The 25,422-nt window shown below is 34.9% G+C and overlaps 1 protein-coding gene across 3 annotated transcripts in view; it reads right to left on the reverse strand.

The window, feature by feature from the left end:
• Positions 1-25,422, reverse strand: part of Rftn2 (raftlin family member 2) — a 64,520-nt gene that overhangs the window by 32,939 nt on the left and 6,159 nt on the right. For 2 of the 3 annotated variants that reach the window (XM_078017793.1, XM_078017792.1), the window contains exons 3-7: positions 10,295-10,478; positions 9,368-9,445; positions 8,472-8,586; positions 4,479-4,758; positions 1,794-1,997 (exon numbers count right to left, since the gene is read on the reverse strand). In XM_078017793.1, coding sequence (XP_077873919.1) covers positions 1,794-1,997; positions 4,479-4,758; positions 8,472-8,586; positions 9,368-9,445; positions 10,295-10,478 — 861 coding nt within the window. The remainder of the gene's footprint in view (positions 1-1,793; positions 1,998-4,478; positions 4,759-8,471; positions 8,587-9,367; positions 9,446-10,294; positions 10,479-25,422) is intronic. The other variant, XM_078017794.1, reaches the window with a different exon arrangement.

Here is a 25,422-nt window from a genome sequence, read left to right on the forward strand (position 1 = left end):
CCTTAGGCAATTAGTCACAAACCAAAATTTGAAATAGCTCTTAGACTCTTTGTGGTGGTGGTGGGAGAGAGGGAGAGGAGGAGAGAGAGAGGGATAGATACAGATATTATAAAGCATAAAATTAACCTCCACAAAGATGATCTCTACTACAAGAATTAAACCATATATAACAAGTGGCAGGAAAAAAGAAAAAAAAAAGAGTTTAGAAAGTGAACTCTCACTGAAGTCTAGGTACCACAGGAGTTACTTTATCTATATTGTATCTTATTAATGTTCACATCAATAAAGATTATTATTATACTCCTTTTAGGAAACTGAAGCTTTGTGAATTCAACCTACTTCCCACACAGCAAATAAGTAAAAGACACAGGATTTAAGTCCTGGTCTTTCTGATTTTAAAGTCCATTTTCTTCCCATTAAAACTTGCTATTTCCATATAAGACCAAGTGGAAGAACAGACAGATAACCAAAATCACTAAAATATATTTTAAAAAAATATTTATTTTTAGTTTTTGGTGGACACAACATCTTTATTTTATTTTTATGTGGTGCTGAGGATCGAACCCATGCCAGGGGAGCAGTCTACCACTTGAGCCACATCCCCAGCCCACTAAAATATTTTTTGAGCACTATGCCAGGAGTGATAATTCTAGGTGCTGCAATGGGCTTCATCCTTAATCTCAGTGCTAGTTCAAAAGACCTCCTGATAGTTTTTAGTATTCATCCAAAGTCTTCAATTGCATTTTACTGAGTTATTACTGGGCTGGTTTAACAATACTAAGTTGTATTGATCTCATTTACCTTTTCACTCTTTCCTCCAATGTCTTTGAGACAGGGTCCTAAGTCATACTGCTTTTCATAACCCTCATGATTCCTTATGCAATTTCTCAGTCTCCTTACTATCTTTTTTCTCCCTTTTAACAATAATTTTTTTAATTTAAATTTTTCTTTTAACACTAATTTTTCTCTTAATCATTTTAAAGTTTCTCTAGAAAATCATTGTTGAGAAGCTTTTGTTGTTTATTTTTATGATAGACATGAATAATTATGTATTCCTTTATAACTGAGAAAGGTTAAAGAAAGATAGAACACAAAGAGAAACTGAAGTAAAAACAGGGTCACTTTCTAAACCAAAGATTACTTTTGTACACAAAATAGGTATGTATACACTGACTACATATGGTAGTAGTATCCAAAATTGGGATAATGTAATAAATGTTGACTACTAGCAGTTTAATGCCATCATAAACCTCATGACTGGGCTGTCATACTACATTGTGCTTGGAAAATTCCACTAGTCAGTCCCACAGTGATTTGTCTATTTGACAGTTGCAAACCAATGGCAAAGATTACATTACAATTCTACAGTGGGTGTCAGTTTGTTCTCAAGGATGGTTAAGCTTTTAAGTTGAAACTTCACAGCTATGTAATGAGTGGAAGAGTGGAATTTATTTCCTAACAATAAAATCTATACTATAAGCCATAGAACTTTTTTTTTTTTTTTTGTACCAGGGATTGAACTTGGGGGTGCTTAATCACTGAGCTACCTCCTCAGCCCTTTTTATTTTTTATTTCAAGACAAGGTTTCACTAAAATGCTTAGGGCCTTGCAAATTGCTGAAGCTGGTTTTGAACTTGCGATCCTTCTCCCTCAGACTCCCTAGTCACTGGGATTACAGACACACACCTATGCTCCCAGCAAGCCATAGAACTTTAGAGGCAAAAATATTTTCAACAATTTTGGTAAAAGTTCAAATTATTTAGATATAAGTATATCATTAATATAAAACTTACCTTTAGGTGTTTCCCAGCATACAAAAGAATCCATTAAAGACAAGCCTTGCTTATAATAAAATGTAGTTAACTGTAGCCAATCAGCATCAAGTGTACTAATGATAGATCCTTTTCTTGTTACTTTCATTGATAGGACTCCTTCCTGATAGGTCCAGCATGTTGAATCATCATCAAAAACATTGAAAACTATATACAACTTGTTATCTGGGGATAGACATTCAGAAGGATGCAAAGTTAAAATTTTATTTACCAAAGAGTCTTAAATCTTTTCTTTTTAACATGAGATATTTCAAGCATACAAACAAGTGTAGAGAATAGTAAAGAACCCATTACTGAATTTAATCAAATGTTAACATTATGCCTTACTAGCTTCACTCTCTTTTTTCACAGAAATGAGAAATGCATACAGTTGAGGCTACTATGTAGTATAATGAATTTGGTGTTTATCATTTTCATGAAAGCTTCCATTCTTTTAATACACACTTATATATTCATATGATATTGTTTTGCAGCTTAATTTCTTTTTATTTAAATAGTACCATACTGTAATATATCAATCTGCAAACTGATTTGTGTGTGTGTATGTGGCTGGTTCAATACCCAGGGCCTTGTGCATACTAGGTAAGTGCTAGACTACTGAGCTATAATCTCAGCCCTGCACATTGATTTTTTTGGTTCAACATTATGCCTTTGAAATCTAAATAGTTATATCAATTAATTCATTTATTTTAACTGATTCATGGTATTCCAGTTAACATTTTTTTTGTACTGGAGATTAAACCCAGAAGTGCTTTATCATGAAGCTATATCCCTAGTCCTTTCAATTTTTTTATTTTGAGACAGGATCTTGCTAAGTTGCTTAGGGCCTTGCTAAATTGCTGAGGCTAGACTCAAACTTGTGATCCTCCTGCCTCAGTCTCCAAAGTCATTAGGATTACAGGTCTGTGACTATACTCCTTTCGATGGACATTATTTCCAATATTTTGTTTTTAACAAACATTTTTCATATATCCTTGGACCATGTGAGAGGGGCTAGAATACATGCTTAGATATGAAAATGCTGGGTCGTATATTCTGCTTTACTAGAAATTGGCAAATTCTTAATTTGGGGCTAGGGACCCACATCCATGGTTATGTTTCAGGAGGTTTAACATAACTTGTTTTACAACAAAAGTATTTGAATTTCATAATATACTCCAAGAGGTCTTTAGCATATTTCCTCAACCCCCTATCTCCTCTCAAGAGCTTCTGCCATTGAAAGTTATTAAGTACATAATTTAAAAATATTTAGAAAGCATACTCTAAAGATAAGTAGTATAGACTTGAAGAACTAGAAATAGACACCTGATCTGATTAAACAGGGTGGGAACCAACATGGAATTTAAAGGTAGCAGTGGGTGGAAGATTGAGAGTAGCTTTCTGACCACTGACAACTCTTATTCACTTTACATTCCATTAATTTTCACACTGCAGGAAAAATAATGGTTGTTAGTTAGGAAAATGTGAAAAAAAGGGAAGGTTTCTGGAGGTTGAATGAGGTGATGAGTTGGGAAATGTTGCCCATTCTTTCTTCAGGAGATTGTGCTAATGTGGTCTAGTGTATCTTTGCTATGCACAGAATGTTGACAGTATCTCGTCGTAACCCAGAAAGGCCATGGCTCCACTATGCACCCCTCCAATGCCAACAATGACCAGAAGATCAGCTAAGAGTAGTTGCTTTATCACAGAGTTTATTCTGTGCTCTGCACAAGGCTAAGCACTTTGTAGATAGTTCTTATTTACTTCTTAAAACAATCTAATGAGGGAGGTCTTACAATTATCCCCCTCCTTTTTAAAGAAATATTCACTTATTTTTTTAGTTTTAGGTGGACACAATATGTTTATTTTACTTTTATGTGGTGCTGAGGATCGAACCCAGTGCCTCATGCGTGCTAGGTGAGTACTACACCACTCAGCCACAACCCCAGCCGCCCCCCACCTTTTTTTTTTTTTATAAAGAAATTGAGGTATCTGACTTCAGTGCCCATGCTATTAACTCAAAGGTATACAAAGTCTTTGATTTTCTTTGATAGTGCTTTTAAGAAGGATGCTGAAAAGTCATCACAAAACTTTAAAAAGTCCAAAATAAAGGAATAAAATATTCTCAATTTCTTGGGAAAACTTGCTATTTGGCAAAGAAGAATAAAACTATTGTTTGAAGTTATTCTAGGCTGTGGGTACTATTGTTATAATAATTGTTTCATCATGATGGGCCATTGTCATATGTTAGTTGCTGACCAAAGAAAGTCAATTAATTTCAAAGATGAAAATCATCCATGAAATGAGAAAGGCTCAAACTAAATTTCTCATGCATTGTTTATAAGGACAACAGTAAATACAGCTTCCTGATAGACTCACTTCTTCAGGCACACATACAACCCTCCATTTCACAAGGGAGTTTTGTATGACTATATGAAAATCAATCTTAAACATAGTTTCATTATATGTATCATTTGCTAGGAAGAACTTCAGTCTAAAATGCTGTGCTGCCTTATCTCTGGCTGTAATGATCTTTTTAAAATCATGACAAAATTTATATTAGCTCATTTAGTCTTTATACTCTTTATAATTTTACTTTGCCTTGTATTTCTTTTTAATAAAACCTCAAATATGTATTTTTCTAAATTTAAACTACTCATGGATTACCTTCTCCCTTTCTTAGTTTAGAGGAGCTGGGGCTGTCATTTTGTTCCATTTGATACTGTCCACTTTCATGATGAAGTTCTTCTTCAATTCCACTTTCAGACGATTGCCCACTTAATGTTCCTTCATTCCAACTTTTACAGTTCTCATCTGAACTGTGTCTCACATGCAGCATTGATTCTATATCTCCATCATAGTTGGTTCCATTACAGTATTTAGGTGGTGGATAATGCTGTGATATGAATCCAACAAATTTCATTCCTTTTTTAGCAGCGACATTAATCTGAGGTTTGAAAAGAGATGGCAGAACATGATGTAAACTCCCTTTGCACTGAATATCAATTAACCCTTAGCTTTATGAAGGAAATCCATTAGAAGATTAAGTTGACCAGTAACTAAAGACCCATTATAAATTAATTAATAAGCCTTAAAACAGCACTCCAAAGGTTAGAGCACATTATCATCATGATTTCTTCAAACATAACTAATGTACTTTAGATATTATAAAAGGAAGAGCTATGTTTTTCTCTGAAAGGCCACGGTTAGGAAGAACTTGTAATTTTTATAGCATGATCTTTAGAGGCCATGAAATAAGGTCTTTCCAATTGGAGCAAAATTAAAAACTATTCTAAAGGCTAGGGTTGTAGATCAGTGGTATAGCGCTTACCTAGCATGTGTGAGGCACTGGTTCAATCCTCAGCACCACATAAAAATAAGTAAATAAAATAAAGGTATGGGTCCATCTACAACTAAAAAGAAAACTATTCTAAAAATCTCCACAAGTAACCAAATACATCTTCATTATGGGAAAATTAATTTAAAAGCAAAACTCATGCAGTACTCTGTGTGGTAAAGAAAAGTGTACTTGTTCCATGTTGATAAAGAAAAACATTATAAGACTAATGTGTTCATACAGATCATAAGCCCAATTCATAGCACAATTCTTCTGAAGCTTTCTGAGTTCATAGGCATTTGCTTATGTACTTATGCTTATATACTTACTAAGTATCTGCTAACACTGTATCTTGGTATTGTTGTCTCCTATCTGGGCCAAATACTAACAATTAGATTCAATCCTATCAATTAAAGAATAGGATTTTGAAACAGTTGATTTAGTTTTCATTTAAATGCATACTACCAAAAACCTAAGGCATTTTCTTTTCTGCTTTTCCTTCATTTATTTATTCTCTTTGTGTCTATGCCTTTCTCCTTTATTCAACTGGCAAGTCTTCTGAGAGCAGAGGTTGGGTCTTATTCATCTTTGTTTTGCAGTGTTTTGTAGTTATAGGTGCTCCATAAGTACTTGTTATATAAATTAAAATAAAAGATAAGCAATGCCTTTTATAAGATTACCATTACATGTTTTAAATGTTACCTGGGAAGGTGAGAAGGGTTATGATGGAGATTTCAAATGGAAACATCTATAGTTAGAATGAAAAAGGCCAGGAAGATCTGGGAGAAAAATCAAGAGCCCAATCAAAGAATGAAATTTAACTCAACTTCAGATGAAGAGGCATGAAAATTTGAGGAGGGGGGAGGCTATGATGGTGTGAAGTCAGACAAAGAACTATGGTTGGCACAACCTATTTTATTCCTATAAATTAATATATTAAACTTATAACGGTGCATTAAACCTTAAAAAATTAACCACAAAACTTCATTTTTATCAGGGGTCCTGGAAGAGAAGGTGGGGGGAGGGTTGGGTAAGGAGGCATAGCATTTTGCAGGTGGAAGTGGGTGAATTTATTACCTGTGTTTTCTTCTAAGTTGATTTAAGTTAGATTTTTCTATTACTAGAAAATCTTATTTGGAAAGGTCTGGTAACAAATATAGTATTAATGTCTTTTCCATTTTTTAAGTTGGATGATTGATATTTTTAAAATGCCATTTTAATTTCAAAATTTTGAGGTGAGGGAAACACTTGAAAATCTAATTTTAAAAACAGTAAACATTGGTATAATGTTTAAGCTTGATGTGAAAGCTAAATGTTCAACTATCAACTCTACATAAGGCAGCCATTCAAAAATAATATTTGGCACTCACATATTGCTGTTGTTCATACTCAGGGCAATGTTCAAATATTTCATGTGCTTTGTTTCCTGAAGCTTTTCTATTCATGAAATAACCCCATTACTCTAATTGCTGAAATAACAGTACTTTCCTGTTTAAATAGATCTTTTACTGTGAACAGGAAGTCCAATGAAAACAAGGATTCTGATGGTGATCTGTTAAGTCTAAATTAGTAGCTACATTTTTGTTTTCAAAGAAGTTTTCTGGAGTGGATTTATTCCAGGGGGAAAAAAAAAATCTCCCAGAATAGTAGCAGTAAACAGTATGTGTACTTTGTTTATAAAAAATCAAGACTCGAAGCCCATTCCTAAAAACCCTCATTGAATGTTTACTTTATACCTAAATGGGAAACATTATTAGCAGCTATAACTGGCTATACACAAACTACAGGTAATCTTACATACATGGTTATTTAAAGTACGTAAGCAATAACAGAAATAAATTTCAGTTACATGAAAGGAAATGCCTTAGGTTTTTGGCTGTGTGCATTTAAAAGAAATTTATTTTTTAGTTACAGGTGAACACAATATCTTTATTTTTTATTTTATGTGGTGCTGAGGATCAAACCCAGTGCCTCACACATGCTAGGTAAGCGCTCTACCTCGGAGCCACAACCCCAGCCCATGGCTGTGTGCATTCAAACAAAAGCTAAAACCTTACACATAGATCAATGTGGCTTAAAAAAAACAAAACAAAACAAAACAAAACAAAAAAACCCTCCCAAACCCCGCAAAATACCACCAAATTTAGAATATTTATGAATACATACTTTTTTTTGGTTTTAATCAACCTCAGTGTTCAACTTTTCATTTGTTTCAACTAACTTATATTGTCAGATATTTCATTCTTAACAATTAGTTGTTGCATTAAAGCCCATAAGATATTTGATTGTATTGATATACCACTGTTTCCTTGGGAAATCTTTCAGTTTTTGGAAATGTGATTCATTAATCACTGTTGATTAATTATCTCTGTACAGAAATGACTTTTTTTCCTTTCAAGTATTTTCTTGCAGTAGCCTCCTAACGAGATTACCAGGTTAGAAAATAAAGTAGAACTTGTGATTCTTATTACTAAGTTGATATTCAGGAACACTATCAATTTATTATAATACCAGTTGCAAAACGATCTTTTTTTCTTAAAGTTTTGCCAATTCTGGATTTAATAATTTTATTTTTCCAGGTTAATACTGGTGATGTGTTAATTCTTGGTTTTATTTATTTATATTAAAGACTGTTAGGTTGAATCTTTTGCCAGCTCTTGTTTCCATTTGCATGTGCTGTCTACAGGACTCTGTCCATTTAAGACTGGACATTTCTTTAGTGTAATTTATATTTATTTCTGTATATTTTGAAAGAAGCTCTGATACAAAACATTTGTTGCAGATTTCACCTTGATACTTTTTTAAAAGTTAATTTTTCTGTATATAATTCATTTATACTTAAATTCCTAAATTTATTCATAATCTATTTCTCATCTGAAATGTGTAGAATCTATTTTATATAGAATGACTGCTCACTTTCCCAGTAGAATTTATTAAATAATGGCTATTCTGGGACTGTGGTTGTGGCTCAGTGATAGAGCACTTACCTCGCGCATGTGAGGCACTTGGTTCAATCCTCAGCACTACATAAAAAAATAAAGTTATTTTTAAAAAATGGCTATTCTTCCATTTTTTTATTATCAGGTTTGTCATTAAGTTTTCTGTATGTGATTAAATTTACTTCTGGTATCTTCTGTTTCACAGGCCAGTATTTCTGTTTTTAACACCGTACAATTTAGTTCAAGTGCTTCAATACATTTTAAATTCTGGTAAATTGAGTTATCTATTATTTCTCTATTTATCTTAAAGAAAAAAAGGAAAATTGGTAAAGAAGAAATACCAAACTTTTTCAACATCACAAGAAAAATGTATGTATTTAGTACCTTTTCTATCAGTTCTTTAGCTATATCATTTGTTTGTGTCTCATAAGTTAGAGGACATTCCTCAATCACAAGTCTTGGGTGTCTCTGTACCCTGGGTGCTGCTGAATGCTTCGGGCTGTAACAGAGAGAATATGAAAATGAATGAGAACTCACAAATAAGGTCCAAAACAATCTTTTTGTTGTTATTTCAAGTCTGATGGCTATCTTCTCATATAAAAATATCAGAAACACATAGTAACATCTATGCTGGTTTATAGGTGTTTACCACCGCCCCAGGCCCTTGCTTATTTTCAACTTTGTTAGGGCACTTTAGATCTATTTGCAGGGCTAGGGTTGTGGCTTAGTGGTAGAGCACTTGCCTAGCATGTTTGCGGCACTGGGTTCAATCCCAGGCACCACATACAAATAAAAAGTAAAGGTATTGTGTTCATCTACAACTAAAAAACAATTTTAAAAAGAAGTCACATTAAAAAAATCTATTTGAATAATGCTATAAACAGAAAAGATTATTTATACACCGTGAAAACTACATCATGTTTGTTTAGCAATGCTTTAACTAATAAATACCTGATGGGACTCTGTCTCTTAGAGAAAACTGAAACCTGTACACCCACTGCTAGACATGTATAGGGAAGCAACTTCTCAGTAGCAGACAGTGTCCATTAAAAGCACACCTGGGATTGTTTAAAGCCCTTTCTTTTTATTTAAATTTTCCTATTTTCTCATCCTTTTTCTCTTATTTCTTTTTTTTCTTAGCCATTTCATAGTTAAAGCAATTTTATTGTTCCATCACTATAAAAAGAAAGAAGTTTTTACTCTGGTCTTAGATATGGTTTTTAAGAGTTGTATAAAAAAATTTAATGTATTGTTGGCAAGGTGACACATGGCTGTAATACCAGCGACTCAGAAGGCTTAGTCGCAAGTCACAGGACTGCAAGTTCCAGGCCAGTGCGGGCAACTTAGTAAAACCCTGTCTGGAAAAAAAAAAAAAAGTGAATTTAAGACATTGTTCTGGTTATTTCAATTCTTCATTGGTAAGAGCAACAATATTTTTACCATTAAAAAATCCATTGAATTTGCCATCTAGACAGGCAAAAATTGTTGTAGTATTATTTGAAAAAGTAGCTGTTAATATTTTTGAAAATTTCATAAAGAAAGAACTGCTGGATTAAATAATAAATTCTCATCTCTGAAAAAAAATATATATATTTTTGAAAAAATAAGATAAAATGGATGACTCTAAAATCTTATATTTCATGTGCAGGGCCATGGGTGCTATCCTCAGTGCAAAAAAAAAAACAAAAAAATTTGGTGAAAAAAGTTGATAATCAAGTTTGTCTAATTTGTGAGAACCTGATCTAATTGATCTTTCTGCTGTAAAGTTTTAGATGAGGAGATAGTTTCTGTTGCTACTATTAATAAAACAACATATGGCAGTTCAAAGAGCTCAGTGAGAATGGACTGCATAGCTCAGGTCAGTATGGTTAGCCCAGTGATAATACTTATAGCTAACTGCTACTCTCTCACGTGCTGTATTTGCTACAGGAGTTTCCAGGTCTAGTTTGCTTTCCTTTTGTCTACTGCCATCCTCACCTGCAACCTGTTGGCCTGCAAGGAGTTAGGGTCAGTTAGGAGTTTTAAGGAGGAGAGGTATGAATTTCCTTGCTTCAGTCCAGTTTCAACTGCTGAAAAATGTGTTTTAAACCTAAATCTCTAGTTTTTCTTTACTTTCCACCACTTTTCAAAATTATTTTTCTTTAGGCAAAGAAAACTCATTTTTAACTGCATTGTAGCATGATGGTTTCCTTGAGCATCATGCTTACCTTAATTTCAAGCGCAATAGCACCACCCGATATAGGTAACTTGCTGGTAGGTGTTTTCGCTGCCCCACAGATTGTATAGCAGGATGAATGGCCCCAACAACATATCCTTTAAGATAATAGTCTTCCACTTTTGTTACTATATCCAGAATTGAATTTATCTTGATAACTTCTGGATTTGGTGAAGCTGAAATATCAAAAGCAAAGAGAAATTTTCACATTAATAGGATTTAATTATACATTATTTCTATCTATGTACAATAATACCAATGAGTAGGAAAAATATCCATATGGCTTAAACTCAAAAAAGTTACACTATTTTGTATTATATATTTTCTAAACTTATTTCAGAAGAAAGCAAAAGTGATCTTATGAGCTGATATATTAACAATATGTCTTAAAGCAGAAATACAATGCCTTGTATGTTGTTTTTCCAATACTTTTTAAGGTTTCATTTGAGGGACTATATTTCCATTAGTAGATATTGAAGACAAATATAAAATACATAATAATTCAAAGAGCCAATTGTTTTTATGTTGAATACAATGAGATGCATAATTTCTAAAAAACCCAAAATTCATAGTTTTTTTTTTTTTTTTGGTACTGTGGATTGAACCCAAGGTACTTAACTACTGAGCCACATTCCCAGCCCCTTTTATTTTTTATTTTGAGATGGCGTCTCGATAAGTTGCTTAGGGCCTCACTAAGTTGCTGATGCTGGTTTAAAACTTGCAATCCTTCTGCTTCAGCTTTCTGAGTTGCTGGGATTATAGGCATGAGCCACTGTGCCTGCTACAAATCTAAAACTAAAAATGGAAGAAGTGGCATTTGATAAATAGGAATCATCAAGTGCTTTCTTATTTCCAGTTAGTCTTCAAAAGTACCATGATTTCTCTGAAATGCTAAAAATACAATTTCTTGTGGCATTTATATAAATGTTTAAGTAAAGGAATTGAAATATAAAGTTATAAAGAAATTCTTTATAACAAGTAAAAATCTAAATGTAGATGAAGTCTAAATGTAAAATTGATATGCAACTGAATTATCACTTGAAGGAGGGAGAAACTGTAGAAATCTGTACTACACAGTAGCACTATTTATATAGACTAGAATATAAAAGAAAAAAATGCATTATTTTAGAAAATATTCTTAATATTCTAGCAATTTTAATTTATATAATTAGCTTATTTTCTGTAATTATGTCTGTTATTTTATGGAAAACATTCAGAATTGTTATCTGGAAATAAGCCTGCACTTTGATCATCTCTTGAGTTGCAATACACATAAAATTACTTCCAGGTATGAGCTGAGTTGGCTCCTGGCCTTCTGTTAGCGTGGTCAGTGGAGTCTCGAAAAGAACTGCGGCTGATTGCCTGAACACAGGAAGAAGGTTAAGAAGCAGACGAGGAAGAAGGGTCAGAGGAAATCCCCTCCTCCCCTTACATTAATATCCACGTGATGGAAAAGAAATTCACCATCAGTGGGTATTTATGCCAACTTCTCAAACTAAAATAAAATACTCAACAGAAAAGCTATACAAGCCAGGATGAATTCATTTCCTCCAATTTTCATCTTCTTTTGGATTTAAACTAATATTCTACTTTTAATACATTTTCTTCATTATGATGAATAGAAATGAAAACAAAGAGAATGATCCTGGACTTTGAAGAAACAGCTGGGCTTCCATGTAAACATCCCAGCCCTGGCTGGTTGTGTGGCAATTATTCCATGATTCATTTGGCTTTACTCTTAATATTTGGACCCTGATTTCTAAACAAAGGAACTGAAAAACTATGAAATAAAATTAAACAAGCTCTAAGGAATGAAATACAACTTATACTTATGTTAGAGATATATATTAATCCTACCATTGCTGAGCATGATATAAAAGAATCTTCACAGTCTGGCCTCTGTCTGTGGGTTCATATTTCACTCTTATCATGCTATCTTTTGTGCAGCTTGCTTTGGCATGTCAGAACTACTGTAAGTTTCTGACCCTGCCACTCTGTCAGGCCACTAGGCCTTCATTTCCTTCCCTGCCTAGTAAATCATCCCTTTCTCTGTGCTGTACCTACTCTCACCAGTGCCCTTGTCAGACTATGTTATAGTTATTTCTTTATATGTCTATCTTGATGTTAGACTGAGAATTCCTTAAGGGAAAACAAACAAACAAATAAACAACAACAATAACAACAACAAAAAACTACCTTATTCATGTCTTTCTGTGTCTATGTTCCTTGGATCACTATGTTAAATTGGAAATAGTGTTTGTTAGGGCAATTTAGAGGCAAAAATATTACATAAAAGGGGGAAAGAAATCAATGTGAACTAGTGCAAATGAAAAACATTAGGTTAGGGAATTTAGGAACAATTCAGGTTATTCAGACCTTGCAGGAGAGAGGCAAAATAGAAAAAACAGCAGTGATGTGGAATTGTTTTTCATTCTTTTGATATTGGAAGTGAGGGTGGTCAAGAACATGGTGAGGATCCAGAGTTAAAAAGTAATGTTCACAGGCTGGGGCTGTAGCTCAGTGGTAGAGCACTTGTTTCGCAGGTGTGAGACCCTGGATTCGATCCTCAGCACCATATAAAAATAAAGATATTGTGTCCATCTACAACTAAAAAAAAAAGTCATGTTCACTCTAGTTCAACTTTACGTTCCTTATGTTAATGATATTACAATGAGAAAAAACATATTGCTAATGAAATAAAAAATACGGTGGCACACACCCGTAATCCCAGCGGCTTGGGAGACTAAGGCAGGAGGATCTCGAGATCAAGCCAGCCTCAGCAATGATGAGGCACTAAGCAACTCAGTGAGACCCTGCCTTTAAATAATATACAAAAAAAGGCTGTGGATGTGGCTCAGTGGCTGAGTGCCTCTGGGTTCAATCCCTGGTTACCCTTCCCCCTGAAAAAAAAAGTCATGAGAGGTGAAGCTGCATGGGATTTAATTGGCTCTATGTTGGAGTGAAATTCAGAGAGACATTTGGGACAGGATTGTGCTACAGACAAAGAATAATTCAATGAAGAAGAACAGTGTGGCTTTTATCAAAAGGGTTCTTTTGAGCTTGTGGGCTTGGGAAACTTCTGGGTACGGCTGGCCTTGCTTCTCTGGCTGACTTGGTGGCATTCAGTGTTAGGTCACATGTTGCCTCACCTAGTTGACTTTGGCATTATTGCTTGGGAGGAAAACCCAGATATCAAGAATTCAGAGCTGGGAAAAGTCTACTCCCCTGGAGGTATAGGTTAGAGTTCAGAGCAATTTAGGCACTTTGATGCTCTGTATGTTCTCTGTAATCTTGCTTGCCATCATCCCAGAAAGTGGAGTAATATGGGAGCCAGCACAAAAAGAGTAGCTAATGGGCTCACAGAGACACTTATGTTATTCCTACACAAAGAATATTTGAAATGTTTCAGTTTTTGTATTTTCATCACCTGCTCAGCAGTTAATTCTACTATTTTAGTTTTATAGTTCTACATTAAAGATTATATGTCATCTGGATTGTGGTGGTTGTACAATAGGTGGATGTATTTAATGTCACCAAACTATAAACATAAAAGTAGTTAAGATGGTATATCTTACATCATGTATATTTTACCATTATAAAAAAGATTACATGTCAAAGATTTTTATTTTATGTATGTTTAATACATAACACATATTCATATATATATGTGTGTGTATGTTTGTATGTGTGTGTGTATATATATATACATATATATATATATTTTTTTTTGTATTGGGAATTGAACCTAAGGGTCTCAATCACTGAGCCACACCCCATCCCTTTTTTAAAAATATATTTTTTTGGTTGTCAACGGACCTTTATTTTTTATTTACACGCAGTGTTGAGAATTGAACCTAGTGCTCCATCACTGAGCCACAACCCCAGCCACCACCACCACCACCTTTGCCCTTTTTTATATTGTATTTAGAGAGAGGGTCTTGCTGAGTTGCTTACGCCTTGCTAAGTTGCTGAGGCTGCTTTGAAGTTGAGATCCTCCTGCCTCTGCCTCCTGAGCCACTGGTATTACAGGCATGTACCACTGTGCCCGGCTAAGATTTCCTTTGTTATTAAGAATGAATAATATTCCATTTTATGTATATACTACATTTTGGTTTTTTATTTGTCCATCAAATGATAGTTGGGATGCTTCCACCTCTTGGCTACTGTGAATAATGTTGCTGTGGACATGGGTATCTCTTTGAGATACTGCTTTGGATTCTTTTTACATAAATACCAAGAAGTGAGATTGCTGGATTTTCTCTATGTTTTATTCTAGGAATTTCATAGTTTTAGGTCTTACTTTTAGGCCAAAGATTTTTTTTAACTTTTGGTTTTCAACTTGGAGAGGCCAGTAAGTAGCTACTTGTCATCCCAAATCCAGTTCATCTAAACCTGATTACTTTCACCATGCCACTCAAGTTTGACCCCAACAAACCAAATCATGTTCTTGAGGTGCACCCACAGCAAAGTTGGTAACATGTTTATCCTGGCCTCCACAAGTGGGCCCCTATGTCTGTCTCTTAAAAAAAGTTAGTGACATTGCCAAGGCAACCAGTGACTGGAAGGGTCTACTACAGTGAAACTGACCACTCTGAACAAACACAGTGACAGCACTTTTTGCTTCTGTCCTGATCATCATAACTTTCCAGGAATGGTCCAAAAACAAAAAGAAAGATAAAAACATTAAACATAACAAGCATATCACTTTTGGTGAGATTATTAGTATTGTACCAATCTTTTAGTCAGACAGAAAACTCTCTGGAACCATTAAAGAGATACTACTTTGTTCTACTTAACTGGAAAGCAGACTACTGGCAACCTAAAAAATCTAGCACTCATAACCACCACTCACCTAAAAAAAAAAAAAAAAGGAGTTCTAAAAAATCCCATGCACTTTTCCCATAAGAAAGACATGGAGCCACCTCCCCTAGCAGCTCTCTCAACAGAGCATGTGTTAGAGAGGTGGTGTTTTCCAAACTTCAGTCTGTGGAGTACACTTTTATGATTTTGACCATATTTGAATACCACCATATCCTTAGCTTTCCCTTTTAATTTTCATTTTAAGAAAAATAAAATTATTCCAAAAAGAATTCATATAATTCCTATAATCATAGAACAGTTATTTACCATAAGTGGCAAGTTGTCTTACAAATAAATACAATGAAAACTTATTATATTTAGACGCTGTTATCTTCGAGCACAGATTTACTATTTGTTGAAATGGAAAATTAGCTATTAGAGAGGTGTTAAAGATTTATCAACTGATTGGAAGACTTAAAAAAATTAAAAAGGGCACACTTTTCTGTGTATGATCCGTTGTTATTTAATTCTGTTTCTGAGCATGTGACCTAAGATCATCTCACGTCCAATGCCAAGTTATTTGGTGGAGGCTTTGTGACCCATTTGATTAGAAGTAGCAAGAACACAATGATAACAGCAAAATGGACAGATGACACCAGAAGGAATAAAATGAATTCCAAAACTAGATAAGGAAAATATAATAGCATTTTAAATCAGGGACCACTTTAAAGAGCTTTACAGTTATCATTAGCCCATATTGATAATGACAGTGAACCCCACCTCCATTTCAGAACTGTTTTCAGAGGCCAAGCTATGTAACATGTTAAAAATAATCACTAAGAAGATAGCTATAACAGAGTAAAATTGGTGCTTAAAGAGGTTCCTGTTCAGGTAGAGAATGTACTTGTGAGGAATACCTCATCTCTGGGGATGTCAGTTAAATTCTGTGTCAATGGAATTAAATCCAACATTTCTGGTCTAATTAATCTACATCCTCTTGTACTCTCCATAAAGTAAGGGTTTTATCTTAAGTTTCAATATAAAGGAAATGTGAACACAGTAAACATACATATGCACACACACAGGAGTTGTTTCAGGAGGAATTACACATAGAAATCCAGAAAAGCTATAAAAGGAGAAAAAAAATGTATCAATATTAATAAACATTTTAACATTAGCTAATGTAAAACCATATTCCTTTTGGGCTCTCTGCTTTTCATCAATTATTCAATAATTTCAAGTGTACAAGTTCTCCTATCTGGACATCTGGGTCTCTTGATAAATCTTTAACATGCAGTACAGAGATGACAATGGTTATGGTAAGTACTTTAAAAATACTTAAGAGACCAGTTAAATAAAAAATTGGATGTAATATTAATTACATCAATTAATTAACAGGTCCAGAGTGCTCTTGGAGCAGTGGTTTAGGGTACAGAGTCCAAGATCAGACCACCTGGATTCATATCCTAACTCTGCCTAATGGCTATTTCATTCCTGTGTACCTCAGTTTCTTCAACTGCAAAATGAGAATGATAGAAAAAAAATCCACCTTATATGTTTATTAGGATAATTAAAAAACTAACATTTGTTCCTAGAAAGTGTCCGGCATGTAGAAATTGCTATAGTAATTGCTTTATTAAATAAGGTCCTCCTTATTTAATTATTATTAAATAAGGAGGACCTTATTTATTATTCTTTCTTCCTTTTTTTTTTTTTTTTTCAGATGTGATCTATTTTATTTATTTATTTTTTATGTGGTGCTGAGGATCAAACCCAGGGCCTCGTACTAGGCGAGTGCTCTACCCCTGAGCCACAACCCTGGCCCACATTCTTTTTTTTTTTTTTGAGAGAGAGAGAGAATTTTTTAATATTTATTTTTTAACATCAGCGGGCACAACATCTTTGTATGTGGTGCTGAGGATCAAACCCGGGCCGCACACATACCAGGCAAGCGCGCTACCGCTTGAGCCACATCCCCAGCCCTGCCCACATTATTCTTTATTTAGAGTATTAGGCTCTGGAGGCAAATTATCTGGGTTTGAGTTCTGATTATGTCATTTACTAGGCATATGATTTAGAACACATTACTGTATTTCTCTGAAACCAATATAAATAATCTTACTGATTTTATAGAGTGTTATGATAGTAATTACCAAACAGGAGCCCAAGGCCTAACACAAAGTTCAGCAATATCCTCATCTGTTGACCCAGATCTGATACTTCCAAATGAATCCCTTAGAAATAAGTTATTGGTAAGTTTAAGACAAATTTGCAGGAAAAATGATGGTAGGGATTTGGATTGTTCTTTTAGATATACATGACAGTAGAATGTATTTTGACACTTATACACGTATGGAGTAAAACTTCCTTTTTTTTGTGGTGCTGGGAATCGAACCCAGGGCCTTGTCTATGAAAAGCAAGCTCTCTACCAACTGAGCCATATCCCTAGCCCTAACTTCCCATTCTTGTAGTTGTAGATGATATGGAGCTACACTAGTTGTGTATTCATATATGAACATAGGAAAATTATGTCTAACTGATTCTACTGTCTTTCTTATTCCTATGCCCCCTCTCTAGGGATCTGAACTTATTCTAAAAACATGGCCTGCAGAACAGAATCTGTATGGAGGTCCCTCCCTAACTCACACTCCAGGTTAGGGGTCCCTCACTCCTGTTCTAGATCTCAGGTTCCTAACTCACACTCTAATTCACAGTGATCTACTGTGATGAGTCTTGTACTGAATTGCCCATAGATACCAGGATGACAAAAAAAGGCAGCTATGCTGGAATTCTGGGGAACACTCAAGGCCTCTTCCAAAGAGTGCAGCTGCCCCAGATCAGTGCTACAATCAAGGGTGTTGAATTCTTAGAAAATTCCTCAAATTTAGATTCTTATGTACTGTCTCCCAATTTTTTAAAGTGACAATTAATCCAAATAATTTAACACTGTCAACTTTGAGACCTTTCTGATGTCTGAATTTAGCTATGAGTTGTTGGTTTGTGAGTTCTGCTGAGTCACCCCAGGGATCTCCATATCAGAGCCTGCCCAGGTCCAGGTAAGCCTCCTAAACCATCTTTGACAGTGGTTATCCTCCTAGCACTCCAGAAAAAGTGATCCAATTTTTTCTCTGAATGGGTAGGAGTAGGAGGATGGTGGAGAGTTTGAGGTTCATTTTATTAACAAGCTGTCTTCCTTACAGGGACATTTCTGTAAACAAGAGACATTGGGGACTTGCTATAAAAAGGCCATTACCATTCAAGAAAGGTAAACCCAGGAGCAATAGCAAAGAGCAATAACAAATGTGGGAATTTTGTTGAAAATTTTTTCATATAATCCTCCAGAGTTTTAATGCTGAAATAAGACTGGAAGGCTGTTAGGGAGTCGTTCACACCTGATTCATCTTAGAACTGTGAGGAAAGGGAGAGCTGTGCATACAGAGTGAGCAATTTTCATCAGCGCTCATTAGAGTAAGTAATTATGTCTCCATGATAGGCTCAGTGTTTTGAGGCCAGTCTTTGATTTGATGTCCTTTAACTGGGGCAGTGAGATCAACAGGTCTATTACTTTCTAAAAACAGGAAATTAAAGGGGTGGTGGTGGCTGTTTTGGCTAGAATTTTAACAGTATAGGCAGTTTGCAGCAGCTGCAAGCCTTCTTGCTCTTTTTAGATCCCCACACCAGCAGTTCTTTCTTGATATCTTTGGGAGCAGGAACAAATGGTCCTTTTATAGCTTTAATGGGTGTGGCTGGTTACTGTTACATTAGTGCTATGTAATTTGTAAAACTTTATTATATCTTATAGGGCTATTGTAATTGCTATTACAGGCTACTTTGCAGTCATTTTGAAAACTGTACAAATGCAAAGTGAATTTTTATTTAAAATGAAATATGCTTTCATTTATCCTTATAGTTTCTTTAATTTTTTGGTACTAGGGATTGAGTCCAGGGGTACTCAACCACTGAGCCACATCCCCAGCCCTATTTTATATTTTATTTAGAGACAGGGTCTCACTGAGTTGCTTAGTGCCTCACTGTTGCTGAGGCTGGCTTTGAACTCTCAATCCTCCTGCCTCAGCCTCTTGAGCCCCTGGGATTACAAGCATGTACCACTGTGCCTAGCTTATCCTTATAGTTTCTAAAATAAAATATCCATAGACTTTTTTATGCTTCTTTGCTTAAAGTTTCATAGACAAAGATCACAATTTAAAAATAGAAACATATTCCAGTATAAAGCTAAGAACTTGTTCAATGCTAAAAGTTTTGCTTTGATGTTGTAACTATGAAAATAGTCCAAGACATACATATTTATTTTCATCAGCTCACCTCTGAAGATTCGTACATTTTTTGAAATATTTATAAAACATTGTTTCCTTAAATAAATTGTGCAGACACTAACCAGCTATTTTACCACTTCTAAAAAACAGAATAGACTTTTAATTTCAATGTTATATGTAGCAATTATAGTAAAAAGGAAACTCAGGAAAAGAGAGATAAGGTAACTTGCCCAAATTTCTAGTAAATTGTGAGGCTGTAATTGAACCCAGACAGAACGACGTGAGAGCCAGTGCACTCTAGCCTACAGGAAAAGAAAACTTCATTGATTTGATTGTTTCAGAATTTGTGAAAATTCAGACAAACTGGGCAACAGCTTTTAGACTAGGATAAATTTTTTTTTTAATATTTTTTTTTAAGAGAGAGAGAGAGAATTTTTTAATATTTATTTTTTAGTTCTCGGCGGACACAACATCTCTGTATGGTATGTGTATATTTTTTTATACTCTGCATACAAGCCTTTGTCTGAGTCCCACTCATTCTTTACTTCCCAGATGAGGTGATACTTCTCAGGCCAAGGTGCTCTTCTTCATACTACTTCAGCTTGTATCCCAGGGTATAGTGTGCATTGTCTCTGCACATGCACTTAGCAGTTGCCCTCACTAGGATGCTCCTAGGATGTAGATTCCTAGAGGGCAGGGACTAGGCTTTATTTTAGCACAGGAAGTGCTCAATGTTTATTTATTAAAAAAAAAAAAGAAAGAAATGTCCATCTAGATATAAGAAACATAGGGAAAAAAAACCCAATGTACTGTAGATAGCTAATGGAAATGTATATGTATTATTTCCCAGCATTATTTTTTTAAAAATGTTTTTTTAGACATTGATGGGCCTTTATTTTGTTCATTTATTTACACGGGGTGCTGAGAATTAAACCCAGAACCTTACACATGCTGGGCAAGTGTTCTACCATTGAGCCATAACCCCAGTTCCTTCCAGCATCATTTTTTAAAGTGTGTCAACTGTGCATTGTTATTACAGGTTCCTTCCTCTCTCAGTGCAGAATGGAATCTTTCTTTCCTACAATAGTCGGGATTTGTGAGTTTTGTTATTTTTCTCAACCAAAACATCTTACCATTTTAGACATAATGGAACATCTTATATAGTTTTTTTTCTTTCCATCTGGAAGAAATGTGACTAAGCACCATAACAGGGATTATGTTGACACTTAGTTGAATCAGTCATTTTTATTATTAATTTCTTCTTATGTAGCACTTTAGTTTTGAAAATTCTTTTGACTACTTGAGGAAATGACCAAGAACTTATTAGATTGACACAGACATTTTTCTTTTTAACCTTTTATTCATTCCTTGTTGATTTTTTAATGCATTTCTCTGCATTTTTTTTCTTCATCTTTCTTGAAAGTTCTCTAGCATTTAAAATTATTGATTATTTGCATTATAAAACCCTCCCTTTCCTTATGTTCTCTGGTACTGCACAGTCCTGCTTATTTTCACTCTGTCATGTTTACTGAGTTGTTCTTTTTTTATGGCTATGTCCAAACAGCCCAAGACAACTGTGCTCTGCCCACATTCCCTCTCTTGAAGACTTGATTTTAATACCTCATTGAAATCGCCACCTCTGCAGGGATGTTCCACTGCTGCCTCAGATTTGACATGCCTGCAATGGAACTGTATCCTTTGATTACATGCTGACTCCCTTTGGGATCTCTCTCTCTTGCTGAAAGAGGCATCAGTATTTCCATATATACTGGGCTCAGAACCAGGAAGTTATCCTGGGTTCCTCATTCTTTCTGGCCCTTCATATTTAGCCAGTCACTGGCTAAGTTCCTCTTTTATAACATCTGTTGTATATTCTCCTTGCATTCCATCCTTATCATTGCCCTTCACCTGTGGGTTCTTATCACCATTAGTGTTGGCCACTATAAGCAGTCTTTTAACTTTTCTTCTTGTCTCCATCTCTCTCCACTGCAATTCCAACAATGGAGTTTAAACATCTCTGCACCTATTGACTACTCATTCAAAAAAGCTTTGTAGTTATTTATTCTTCATATAATTGAATTTTAATCAATGCAGAACTCCTTCCAAACTCCATTTATGTCCAATCTTATTTTTTGCCTCTTTATTTAAAAAATATTTTTTGGTTGTAGTTGGACACAATACATTTATTTATTTATTTATGGTGCTGAGGATAGAACCCAGCACCTAGCATGTGCTAGGCAAGCACTCTACCGCTGAGCCACAACCCCAGCCCCTTATTTTTTGCTTCTTTCCTACAAAGCCTTCTTTAGGTCACTGCTCTGTGTGCTCGCCCTTGACCATACACCAACCTCTTAATTTTTTCCTTCTTATCTAAGCCTTACTTTTTCTTCAAGGGTCAGTAAAGTCCTAACTCAAGTTCCAACTGGTCCTATTCAAAATTGATTTCTCTCTTTTTTTTTTTTTTTTTTTAGTTTTAGGTGGACACAACATCTTTATTATATTTTTATGTGGTGCTGAGAATCGAACCCAATGCCTCACTCATGCTAGGCAAGCGTGCTACCACTTGAGCCACATCCTCAGCCCTTGATTTCTCTTTTAACTGATACTTATTGTACCATATCATTTTCTCTAATGTGTACTTTATAATTTTTCATTCATTCATTCATCTAACAGCCACTGCTATGTGCCAAACACAGTACTAGAAACAGAGAATATAAAGATGGGCAAAATATAGTTCCTGCCCTTGAAGAGTTCATAATTTCATTTGGTTTGGCCAAATAGAATAAAAAAATCTGCAGGAAGAAACTGTCTTATTCCTTTTTGTATTTCCAATGTTAATCAGTCTCTTCTACAGTATATATACATAATATGTACTTATTGCTATTAATAGTGTCGATGAAAGACAAATATTTTCTTCTTCTAGCAGTAATGCAGCAAGCTAGCAAAGTTTACTTCATATACTTTAAGTATTTGTATTAGAAATTCAAATAAGAAAGCTGCCACCTGTCCTTCTGATGAGTTTTTAGTGTTATAGAAACTCTATTCATAAGCTATAAATGGTCTTAAAACTCTTCAAGCTATTATTATTCAGATTGTTTTCCTGGATTGTACATGAATCATGTGCAAAGTTAATTTTTCATTGAGAAATTCTATAGTAACATATACACACATTACATGCTAACACATATCTATAGGTATATTATAAGAAATCGCTAGATAATTTTCACTGATAAGCAGGAGTAAAAAACTGTTCATGAATTGTTACCTTATCATAATGTAACAAACTTGCTACAGTTAGTAAAACAGCCAAGATTCAGGACCCATGGGATTACAACTACAGAACCTTGTATGCCTTGTATTATTTCTCCTGTGGCAATGTAAATAAATTGTTGGAAGACCAAAAAGAACAAAGAAAATGAAAGAGGAAGGCAGAGAAAATGAGGGGGAGAGAGGGAGAGGGAGAAAGGGAGGAAGGGAGAGAGAGAGAGAGAGAGAGAGAGAGAGAGAGAGAACTCAAGAGAGCTAGAGTAGCAAGAGGGAGCAATAGTGAAGAGACTGAGGTGTAAGTTGGTTTGTGGGTGGAGCTTTGAAGGTGAAGGTAGAGGGTAGAGAGTGACAAGTGAGTTCATTGGTAATATAGGGGATAATTTTGAAATATTCTGCATTATAGTGAAAATAACATTTGAAGTTCATATTCCACCACGGAAACTTCTTGTAAGATAATTTGAAACGTATTTGTAAAGTTGTGGCTGAAGAGGGAGCATAAAATGGAAAATAAATAAGTTGTTCCAGATAATGACAGCCACCAACACAACATAGGGTACTGGAAATTTTTAAAGGATTTCCTCCTGTACCCATGGGCTTTTTATTTTTATTATTTGTGTGTATATGGTACTGGGATTTAACCCAGGAAGACTTTACCATTGAACTACATCCCTAGTTTTTTTATTTTTATTTTTTATTGTGAGACAGGGTCTCACTAAGTTTCCAAGGCTAGCCTCCAACTTGTTGATCCTTCTACCTCAGCCTGGTGAGTAGGCTTGCTCTATTGTGCTGGGCCCCATTGGCATTTTATTCTCTGTCTCATGGCCTCTGTTTGGAAAAAAATGAGGAAAATAATGTAAGAGACAGGCTCATTGTGACCACACACAGCTGTCACCAGGCCATTTTGTCTCTTCAAAGGTTGCTCATTGCATGGTGGCCTCAGACAGGCAGGAGGTGCCACTCTTTACTACCACTTTGAGCAATCATGGGACAGAATTGCCAGGGCCAAACAGAAGGCTAGCATATTTTAATTCACTCTGATTCACTCCTGTATACACTGGATTTTGGCAGGTGGCAGAGATAAAAAAGAGAGAGAGAGAGAAAGAGAGAGAGAGAGAGAGAGAGAGAGAGAGAGAGAATGAATCAGGGAAACTGTGATCTGGGCTGGTGCTGGGGTGCTGGCTTCTGAAGCAAAGGCAATGGCAAAGACCAAAACAACCAACCAACCAACCAAATAAGCCAAAACAAAAACATATGGAAGAATTGGAGAGAAATGGGGTACCAGGAGACTAGGCGCCTGTACCAAATAGGAACCAGATGCTGTATGAGTTAACATTTGCCCACTATGCCTGTACCTACACTTTACGGTGGAACACTCTATTACCTTCTCCAAACACCTACCATGGAAGGTGGAAATTATATTCCTTTCACAAATTAAAGGGCTTCTGATAGAACAAAACCAAAATGATTTTTGAATGAAACTATAGATCTTCCTAATTCAAGGATGATTGCATTTATATAAATTTGTTTGAGATGTTAACATTGTTGAAAATAAATGAATCCAAAAAAAAAAATTCAAGTTACGGAAAGCCTTAGGATCCTGGAATGGATTGTGCTGTGAATCTTAAAGAGCAGATCAAAATGACTGGCCTAAATTTTATGAATAGATTCAAGGTTAAGGGGGTATATGTTTGTGTCCTATGATTGACAAGGAAAAGAAATGGAATAAATAGTACCATGTTACAAATATTTTCTCAAATTGTGATATTTTAAAAAGTACAGAAAAAAATACAATTGTTTGGTTACTTCTCTGATTATTACTATCATCTTAATCAATTTAAAACTCTCAATTAAAAAGAAAATTAAGAATACTAACTTTTTTCTTTTGGTAGCCTTAGCTTTAAATAAAATTAGGCATGTGAACATATATAGATTTGGGGTTTTGTGTATGTCCCTGGAATGGAGTTTGTTTGCTGGCCAGCTCAATATTTGACAAAGAAAAATGGGCTGTTCTTGCTTCTTGCACAAAGATGCACTGTTTCCAGAGCAAACCAAAAAAAAAAGGATTTGCGTAAGTTGAAAAAATCTTAAAATAATATCCAACCAATAATTTAGTTAGTATAAACTTTCTATTAATTGATAAAATTTATGATTTCTGAGGATTAAAATTATAACTTTATAATAAGAACTTAAAATACTAGTATCTGGAAATCTTAACTGCAAACAAGTTACTCTAAATCTCATTCTTAGTACCCCATAATTAAAGATACAGTTCTTTTTAAAAGGTGTTTTGTTCATGCAGTTGTACAGTACTCAAAGTTTCCAAAAGAAATGAGGCAAAGTATTTGTGAAGTCGAGCTGCCTCGGTCCCTTCCACAGAGCTGCCATCTGGGCTTGTTTATTTGTGTTTCCAACTTTCTGGAACAGAGAGTTTCTCTGTTAGCGACAGAGCAGTGAGCAAAGGAAGTGTCTTATAGAAGACTCTCCTTTTTTCCTCTTTTTTCTATAGTTTCAAACTTTAGTCTGGTCAAAAATATCAAATGAGTAATATAATCACAAAATTCAACCCAGTTGGCAACTTCAGAATTGTCTAAGCAAATCATCTTGCACAATTTGATACAAGCAATATTGCCTACATGCCACCGTCTTGTGCCTTTCAAACCTTTTTCAAAACACAAGCTGTCATTAAGGATATATAGCTACTCAGCCTGGAAACCCAATGTTGTTCATCAATCTGTCCACAAATAAGTATTTGATTTAAAAATGAAAGTATCATTTCCAA

The sequence above is a fragment of the Ictidomys tridecemlineatus genome, chromosome 7 (genome assembly GCF_052094955.1).
Source record: "Ictidomys tridecemlineatus isolate mIctTri1 chromosome 7, mIctTri1.hap1, whole genome shotgun sequence".
In the NCBI taxonomy this organism is placed as follows: domain Eukaryota; kingdom Metazoa; phylum Chordata; class Mammalia; order Rodentia; family Sciuridae; genus Ictidomys; species Ictidomys tridecemlineatus.